The following is a 9,752-nucleotide window of genomic DNA, read 5'->3' on the forward strand; positions in this document are numbered from 1 at the left end:
AAGCAGAGGCTTAACCCACTGAGCCACCCAGGTGCCCCCAAAAGACCTTTTTTTAAACCATAATCAGGCAGCAAGTACAGCACGCTATGTGGGAGTATCTAATTGGAAGGACGTAACACCTTCATTTGTAAGCACGTCCTTGTACTGCTGTCCCAGGGTAGGCCATCTCGTTAGGTCTCGAGCATCTCATAAAGAATCCTCCTGAGAACGCAGCTCGCTGGAGCCAGAACATGCCACAAGCCGCCCCGCTCTCCCTATCAGACCTCAGCGGGACTCCGACACGCCTCTGTGTGTTTAAGCTCCCAGTGACGTCTTCCAATAACAATAGGAAACCCATTTTAAGGGCCACTGGTCCTGGTTAAGATATTATAATTATTACAGACTCAGAAAAACATTCTCATAATGTTCTTTGCAACCACGGGCTGAGAGGCCACAAGCAAATCTCTATGGCAAGTCCGAGAGCTTTGCTGACAACAGGTGCAGCGCCTGGTGCTTCCCTCACGAGGAGGGGCTTGTGCTGACAGGCAGCTACCCCACCGATAAAGGTGAGGACCAAGCGGCCACCATATTCCAGCAGAGTCACAGGCGACACCCACAAGACCACCAGCTTGGCGGCAGTCTGGGCAGAGCCAGCCAGGGGCAGCTGAAGTGCTCTGCCTCCTGCTGTCTCCCCTGTTGATCCTGTCTGGTTGTGACCCACTCAGACCGAATCTACTCGACAGTCGCGACTCAGATGAGAAGCAGTGCCCGCCATCAACCAGCTTTCCTGCTCCAAGTTCCTGGGCGACTCTGAGCACCCATGGCAGCCTCATACCCAGCAGGAGAGGGACTGAGCATGTGTCACAAGATGGGGGGGTGGAGACGGCCGAAGCACCCCTTCCGCAGGCCCCCACAGACGCGCAGGATGCCCAGCCGGGACCAGAGCGAAAGCAAGTTCGCCATCAGGGGTGCAGCTGCATTCCACGACCCAACATCCCACGCCAGAGCCCTGTGCAAGAGGGAGCAGGTAGGACAGGCCGGGAGGGGCTCTGCACACCCCCTCCCTGCACCCAACGGTATGGCCTACCAGCCTGTGGGCCGGGCTGCAGTCTGAGCCTTCTGTGCGCTCGAGAGGCAGGCAGCTGATAGTGAGGAAAACAGAAGACAGATTTTTAAACCCTATGTGATCTAAACTCACTTCAAATCTAACAATGGAATAGGCAGAAAGTAAAAGACACGTCATGCAAACATGAATCAGAAGAAACCCGGAGTTGGGGCACCTGGGTGGCTCCGTCAGTTGTGTGTCCAACTCTTGATTTCAGCTCAGGTCATGATCTCAGGGTCATGAGATCGAGCCCCTTGTCAGGCTCTGCACTTAGCTCAGAGTCTGCTTGGGATTCTCTCTCTCCCTCTCCTTCCGCCCCTCCCCTTCCACTCGTGTGTGTGTGTGTGTGTGTGTGTGTGTGTGCGCGCGCGCGCGCGCGCACACATGCTCGCTCTGTCTCTCTCTGAAAGAAAGGAAGGAGTGCCTTGTTAACAGATAAAGTCCTCCTCAGAACAAAGGAAACTGCCAGAGACAGAGACGGACATTACATAATGAAAAAGAGTGAACCCCAAACAAAGATATAGCAATCCTGAACATGTATGCATCAAACAACAGAGCAGGAAAACACATACAGCAAAAATTTATAGAACTACAGGGCAAAATAGAGAAGTCCACAGTTGGGGCGCCTGGGTGGCTCAGTTACTGAGTGTCTGCCTTCGGCTCTGGTCATGATCCCGGGGTCCTGGGATCGAGCCCCACATCGGGCTCCCTGCTCAGCGGGAAGCCTGCTTCTCCCTCTCCCACTCCCCCTGCCTGTGCGCCGTCTCTCGCTGTCTCACTACCAAATAAATAAATAAAAATGTTTTAAAGAAAGACAGAAGTCCATAATTACAGTTGGAGACTTCAACAATCATTAGAACAACTAGACCGATGCGCAAGGATAGTAAGAACTAATGCCACCATCAGCCGACAGGACCCATCACATTTCTCCAGCAACAGAACACACCCTCCACCACGGGCCACGGGCCAGACACCACCTCAGACCAGGTCACCTCAACACGTCCCCCTGCCCTTCAGCTACTTCAGTCTTCGGGGGGTGTAGGCAGGTTTGTGTGAAACCTGGACCAGGTCCGATGCCCGAGACCGTCTGTCTGCGCGTGGATATGCTATTCCTCAGAGGGAGGACGAGCTTTCTGCTCTCAGCCAGGGCACGGTGGGACCGGAACCCAAACGGGTGTGTCTCCCGAACACAGTATCGGTTTTTCCAGATGACCAGATTCGTTTGCTTGCTTGTTTTGAAGGTCAAAATATTTTTAGTCATCTGGATTAGCTGCTTTTACAATACATCACATGGCTGTTCCCTCTTCACAAATAAAGATTTAGAGCAGGGTCAGCAAGCTGCAGGCCAACTCCAGCCAGCTGTCTGCCTTTATAAATAAAGTTTTATTGGCACGCAGCCACAGGAATGCATTCACATACTGTCTATAGCTGCTTTTATGCTAAAACAGCAGAGATGAGGAACCGCAACTCCCAAAGCCTAAAATATTTGCTATCTGGCCCTGTAAGAAAATGTTTGGGGCATGTTTTAGAGTAGCAAATAAGAGTTAACTTTGAGTAGCCTCAGAAAAATCACAATGTTTGTGATCACGTTGGGCTACTGCTCAATCAGGGAATCTGACAGTAACGCTGGCCGGTGCCTGAGGAAGCCCCGAGCACTTGTCTGCTGTTCGTTTTCCAGCACCTGTTAAGGCCGCAGAGGCTGAGGCCCTCTTCCTACAGGGTCTCCTCCCCAAATCGGGAGACAGTCTATTCTTTTCTGAAAAAGGTCGATGGGACTGCCATTTGTTCCCTACTTGGATGTACTGAGACGCCTCTCCGTCCGGACGTGCAGGTCGTAGCTTTGCATGACCCGACGACCTGCCTTCCTCGGGGCTTCTGGATGGGGCACTAAGACTCCCACGGAACACATCGGCTGCGCATGTGATACGTGGGCCTTTGGGATCTGTGGTGTCACCCTGCAGGATTGTGGAAAATCTGTGGGCTTTGCGTAAACTCTTCCACTTCGAGTCACCCCCGCTGGTTTCAGACCCACACCCTTCAGAGAAAAGCAAGGCTGCTGAACAGTGAGCAGAGAAGAGATCTGGGGCGTCCCTCCCCCACCTTTTCTGCGGGGGCCCTGGGGGCCCTGGGGACCTGCCGTGATGCCTCCTGCCCGCTCCTCCCGCTGCTGGGTCAGGGCGCTCCGGAGAATGCGGCGCGCGGACACTGGCTTCTCCCCTCCGAGAGAACGCAGGGAGAGAAGACAAATACGTTCAAAAATCTAAAAAGCAAAACTCACGGAGCAGAGAGGTGCCAACAGAGCCACAGGAAACTCCGAGGACGGAGCCTGCTGAAGGGCCACGTCCTAGCAGGGCTGGGCCTGGAAGGGGGGACGGTCTGCAGCGGGGAGCAGGGGGGAGCAGGAGGAAGCGTCGGGCAGAATCCGAGGCGGCAGGGAGGGCGGGTACCGTGGGGCCGGATCAGGGAGGCTGAGTGCAGCCACACGCCTGCAACAGGACGCCCGTGGGGCCGGAGAATGGCGCGTGTGGAAGAACTTTCCAGCAGACCCTCGGGGCGGCTGCACCCAGCCGACTGCTGCACAAGGTTCAGGTGCTCTCCCGACTTCTGACCCCGGAACCTGGGCTCAGCCATCGCAGGGGTGTCCCAAGGAGGTGACAGTGAACAAGAGAGACAGAGAGGGGGAGGCCTAGAGGCGGGAAGTAGGAGAAGGCATCCGAGGAGTCTGTGGAGAAAGAGAAGCACATGCAGGGGGTCGGGGCGCGCGTGGGCAAGCAGAGGCATGAGACTTGAAGGGCAGCAGGCCACAGGAGCTCGGGCCCAGGAGTGAAGCTGGGGGACGGGGCCCGGGGGGGGGGCGGTGAGTCTGAGAGTCTGAGATGCTGACCATCTCCAGCGCGGAGTCAGGTGTGTTTCGAAACCTGGAAGCTGAGCTCAAGGGAAGTCACGACCCAGACCTAGCCCTGGGTCCACCTGGTGCTGACGGCTGGGACCGTGAAGTCAGCCCAAGTCTGTACGAACGAAGGGTGCCTTAGTTAGACCCAATCTGTGCATTCACGAGATACATGCTGAAGGCAGAAACCAGCTGCATTCTGGAAGAGAGTCCTTGTGCTAAAGTCAGGACGGGTAGAGAAGAAAGAGAAATCGGGGGAAGAGAGGAAAGCCAACACCATCAGCAGTGTCTTAGCAAACACAGAGAAGACGAGCCTTCCCCACTGTCAGACAGTTCTTCAGATACTAGTGTTTTCCCTTGAGATAAAGGATCAACCAGGAGACTGATAGGTCAAATGATAGATACATCCTTTTTAAAAAACACTGTCAAATTGCAAAAAAAAAAAACAAAAACAAAAACAAAAAAACACTGTCAAAATATTGCCAGATTAATTTCCCAAACCGGCGAAGCAGCTCACCGGCCTTCTCTGTGCTGTTTTGCTCATGGGATCTCCCCACTCATCACCCACCCTTGAATTGTGCTCTTCCATGGACAGCCTATACGTGTTCTTTGCAATGGCTTTTTAAAATTAGTTGACTGTCATATTTGTTGCAAATATCACTCCCATCATTTTTCAAATTACAGAGACTTACCAAAAATAGGATAAGATTTTTATTTATTGAAATAACCTAGATCCTGATCTAGATTTTTCTTTTTGTCTTGATTCCATGTTGGTTAGTGAGCTCTTCCCAGATTGCAAAATTGTCTTTTGTTTTCTTTCTATCTTTACATGAAAATCTTCAATCCATCCAATTCTGATTGAGGAACTTTTACATCATCGACTAAAAAGGGCCTTTGTAGTGTTTGTGTAGTAAAATATTGCGCAACCAAAAAAATCATGTCTTAAGACATCAGCTTTTCTATGCTAGCTTTCGACTCCTAACTACACATCCAAGAGAAAGGAAAGCACATGCTCCTCAAAGGAACCTGTACACAAATGATCAGTATCTATGCATACAGCCAAACACTGGAAATGGTCCTGAAGGGATAAACAAACTGGTTTTCTCATAGAATAGTTATTACTTTGTAACAAGAAGAACCAACCATTGATACATGATGAATTGCGAAAAGATGAAGCGAGACAAAGAAGCGAGAGACAGAGCACAGACTGCATGATCGCACTTACAGGAAGTTCCATTAGAGGTCAACTCCTGCGGATGCAGCAGCCCGGAGCCCGAGGGATGGAGCCCCGCAGAAGGTTCTGGGCTGATATGAATATCCTGTATCTTGATGGGAGGATGCTTAGGTAGGTGCATATATTAACCAAAATTCACCAAACTATACCCTTAAAATGTGTGGATTTTAGTGTCTGCAAATTATACCTCAGTAACGCTGACTTTTTTTTTTTTTTTTTAAGATTCTATCTGTTTGAGAGAGAGTGGGCACGTGCTCCGGAGCATGCACCAGCTGGGGGGAGGGGCAGAGGAGGGGGACAAGCAGGCTCCCTGCTGAGCCGGGAGCCTGATGCAGGCAGGACCTTGTGATCATGGCCTGAGCCAAGGCCAGACATCAGATGGTAAAGCTGACTTTTAAAAGTCACATTTTAAGTGCATAAGGAGTATTCCTGAGCCACATTCTGTGGCATGTTTCCCTAGCTTTTCCTTCACACGCGTTTACACAGACAAAAACACCAAAGAGTATTCACTGCTTAAGGGTGAGACTGAGGGTGATTTCTAGGGACCTGCTTTTCTGTCTGCGTTTCCAGATTTTACATTTTCTGTCCGTATCTGTGGTTTGCCTAAGTTTTGCTTGGCACTGCCAGGCGGTATTAGAGAAACCCTTTATCCATATAGCAGTGACCTGGCCAAGGAGCTCACCACCAGCGGGGCTGGGGGGGTGGGGGGGCCATTCCAGGAGAGAGGGTGGTGGGAGGGAGGGTGGGTGGGAAGCAGTGTCTACCCCGCCCCCCCAGACACACGCATGTGCGCACACACACACACACACACAGCCAGCGCGTGCATGGGCACATACATAAGCATGCACACTCCTGCCAGCCCCGACCCTGAAAGAAAGCATTCAGAGTCAGAGGGTATAACCCAGAAACAGCTACAGTCTGTTTCAAGTCCAGCTAGGCCGACCCACTTTGAGCCAGGGCGCCTCTGCTGAGTTTCCTGTTTTCAGGCGGCTTCACTTCCGACCAAGCTAGCACCCAGGGGCACCCGCTCTCGCAGCATCCTTAGGGGCAGAGCGGCCCCCTCAGGGACCAGAAAACCCTGCCCCTCAAGTTCCCAGTCTTAATTTGGCTGTCCAACCCTGAGCCACGTTCCCACACAGTGACCTGCAGAGAAATGAACACTTGCCCTTTGCCTCTGTGGGCAGTTCCAGCTCTTGTGTCTGAGAACAGGAGTGATACTCTCGAGACGCAAGACGGCCAATGAAATAACGCGACTGGCCGCACCCCACCCAGGGCACCCCCTTCTCTGACCCCCTGCTGCGGCATGCCCGGGGAACTAACTGAACCAACTGTCCCATGGGCTGGGGCCCGGCGGTCCGGCTGACCCTACTGATCTCCAGCATGCAGTCATTGCAGTCATCTCCCACAGGCCTGCTTCCTTTTGGGGTGCAGGGTAACGGGGCCCCCCAAAGAGCTGGTGCAGCCCTCTCAGTGCCGCTCCCCCAGTGCTCTGCACGCTGCTGGGAAGCACACCAGGTGACGGGAACAGGACCCTTCTGGGACGAGGCCCACCCACAGGGGCTCCCTCAGGCCCTGCCGCCCCAGGGAGGGAACCAAGCTCTGGGTGGAAGAGTTCTGGCTGAGCCGGTCTGAAGCACCTCCACGGTTTCCAAGAGCCACACAACCACCATCCCAAGAAAGAGGACTGGTGGCTAGGGACGCGAGCAGCGCCCCAGGTCTGACAGCCAGAAGCCACAGGCAGTGGAGGGTGCCCACACTGAAGGCAGGAAGGGAGGGCCTTCCCACCGGACAGCCCACAGGAGGGGTCTGCGCTGCCACTGGCTGGCGGGAGCCCCACCAAGTTCACAGCAGGACCATGAACGGGGAAACTCTCCAGAGCTGGGTCTCCCCAGTAGTCAAGTACAAGAGCTGCCCTGCGGGGTCGTGTGGGAATAGGACACAGAAAAGCAGCACCATGGCTGCGAGGAGTCCCCATCCCGCAGCCCAGAGATTGACGCAACAACTCGAAGCCCCGGGGGCCAGACCAGGCACCACTCACCACCACGAGAGAGAAAATGAGCGAGACAGAGGGCCCTGCTGGGTGGTGCCAGGGGGCCCGAGGGCGAGATCTGAGGCAAGACGTTTCTCCCAAAGGGACCTCAGTAAGATCGCGCAGACTCTCACACAACCCGCCATGGACAGGCTCTCTGCAGAAAGGGCTTCTGATGCCCAAGGCCAGACACCAAGTGCTGATCTTGGGTCGCAGGCCCCCCTTGGCCTTGGCCGCACCTCCCTTCCAGCTCTGCCCGCCCTCCTCCAACCCGCTGAGCCTCCCCACCTCGGCGTCAGGAAGCGCCTGCAGCACCCTGACCGTCCCCAGGGCGTCTTAAAAGGCATCCCAAACCGTGTCCAGGAGAGAATCCCAACCTCGGCAATGCCCACCTCCAATAATTAAAACAATATATCCCCGCGGCCCTGACGTCAGTGGGCTGTAAATTGGGACCGTGCTCCCCTCTCCCAACTTCCGCATCGTACGCAGACCCCGCCCTGCTCACCCCCACTCCGGACTGGGTCGGCCGCCGCCCCACTGAACCTGCTTTCACCTCGGCTCACTCCGCGCACGGATCCGACGGGGCTGGATAAAGCCCTCCTGCGGCTCCCAAGCACTCACAGCGGAAGGGAAACCCTACCTCAGCCCCCAGGATCCACAGGGCCCCACTACCTCTCCCCCACCTCCGGGGCTGGTCTTAGGGCCCCTGCTGTGCTTCCCACCTGCACCCTCTCTCCCCACGGACAGGGTCCCTCCAGGTCTGCAGTCACATGCGGCCACCTAAGGGAGGGCTGCTGGCTGCCCCTGGACCGCAGCCACCTGCCTCCTCCTGGGGGGCGGGGGGCGGGGATTCTCCTCAGACATACATGCCTCTGCAGATGCCCCCCTCGGTCTCCCTTCCAGGGAAAATGACCCGCTGGGCAGGGACGCTTCGGCAGGGAGGCTGTCCTGTGCACTGAGCCAAGGATAGGATACCACAGCACCCTCCCCAGCAGGCCCTCCGTGAAAACTTGCACAAGACCAATGAATGGAGTGGAACACACGCAGGCTGCCCAGCGCTGGGCTTCCTCTGCCCGGGAAGCCTCTTCCCTCTCCCGCCGTCCACCACCGCCTCGGGCAATCCTCCCCCTCCGTCCCGGGATCAAATGACATCTCCCGCACCAGCCTCGGCCCATCCCTCGCCCGCAGACAGCTCTGCCAGGGCGCCCCTGGCCCCTGCTCCTGGGGGAGAGACTTAAGCTGGGTGTGTCCTTTCCATTTTTATCCAAATTACACTTCTCCGAGTCGGGAGGGCCTCTGAAGGTCATGTGCCCAACCTGCTTTGTACCAAAATCAACTCTCCCGGAGCGTCCCAGACGCGCGGCCCGAGCGCCTTCCTCACTTCCCCGCAGGAGTCCCCGACCTGCAGGGCGGCCTCGCGGTTTGGGGCCCCGCTAAGGAAAAGCGTCCGTCCTTGGTCTAAACCGAAACCGAGTGCGGGGCGCCCGCACCCCTCGGGATCCACCCGTGACCAGTCTCACCCAAAAGGTGCCCTTCAGATCCCCGCGGGCCGGTCGGCGCGATGCAGCCGCGACCAGGCGACCCCGCCCCGCTCGAGCCTCACCCGCCCGGGGCGCATCCGCGCGGGGGACCGCGGGTCCGGCCCTCCCCGCCCGCACCGCCCCGACTCGCCCTTTGTCACCGGGTCCCCGGAACGCACACCCCCGCCCCGGGCCGCGCCCCCTCCCCGCCCCCCCCCCCGGCTCCCCGGCCGAGCCCGCAGGCCGCGGCGACACTCACCCGCGCCCGGGGCGCCGGCTCCGGGCCCCGGACACCGCCACCAGCGCAGCAGCGCCCGCGCGGGGTCCAAGCTCACGGCGCAGCGCTGCCGCTTCACCCACAGCACCGAGCGCAGCGGCTCCGCCGCCCCCATCGCGCCCGTCGCCCGCCGGCGCCGCCTGTTCGCCGGGCGCGGGGCGGGGGCGCGGACGCCGAGGGGCGCGGGACCGTTAGCGGCCCCCGAGCCCGGGCTGCGGCGGCGGCGGCGCGGGGCGGGCGGGGCGGGGCGGGCGGCGCTGCGTCACCCCGTACGCAGGGCGGCCGCGGGGGACGCGGAGGGGGCCGGCGCGGGGGTGGGAGGGGAGGGGAGAGGAGGGGCAGGGCGCGGGTGCCGAGGAGGGGGCCCGCGGCGCGAGGTGGGGGTCCCAAGGAGGGGACCCCCGGGAGCTGCAGGGAGTGCGGGGCCGAAGAGGGGCCGGCTGGCGGGGGGAGACAAGAGGGTCGGCGTGGGACCCGGGAGGGGGCTGGGGGCGCGGGGGGGACGGGGAGGGGCGAGCGGCCGGGCAGGGCAGTGGGCGGGACCCGGGCCGCGCGGACCCCGGGTGCTGCTCCGGGATGGTCCCGAGGGCGCAGGCCCAGGAGTAGGGGGGTCTCCCCTCGTCGCTGGCCTTGGGGTCCGGGTCACAGTTTGTCAGGCGGGGCTGAAGCTCAATAATGCCTCCTTGGTGGGGCCTAATGACAGGTGGGGTCGAAATGG

General features: G+C 58.0%; 1 protein-coding gene across 1 annotated transcript in view; it reads right to left on the reverse strand.

Moving 5' to 3' along the window:
* The window catches only part of CERK (ceramide kinase), a 39,575-nt gene extending 30,310 nt beyond the window's left edge, over nucleotides 1-9,265 (reverse strand). The window contains exon 1 of the mRNA XM_045067094.1: nucleotides 9,017-9,265. Coding sequence (XP_044923029.1) covers nucleotides 9,017-9,149 — 133 coding nt within the window. The 5' untranslated portion in view covers nucleotides 9,150-9,265. The remainder of the gene's footprint in view (nucleotides 1-9,016) is intronic.
* Nucleotides 9,266-9,752: the final 487 nt, after the last annotated feature.

Source organism: Mustela putorius, unplaced genomic scaffold, assembly GCF_011764305.1.
Source record: "Mustela putorius furo isolate JIRA1106 unplaced genomic scaffold, ASM1176430v1.1 tig00003871_pilon_pilon_pilon, whole genome shotgun sequence".
Lineage (NCBI taxonomy): Eukaryota > Metazoa > Chordata > Mammalia > Carnivora > Mustelidae > Mustela > Mustela putorius.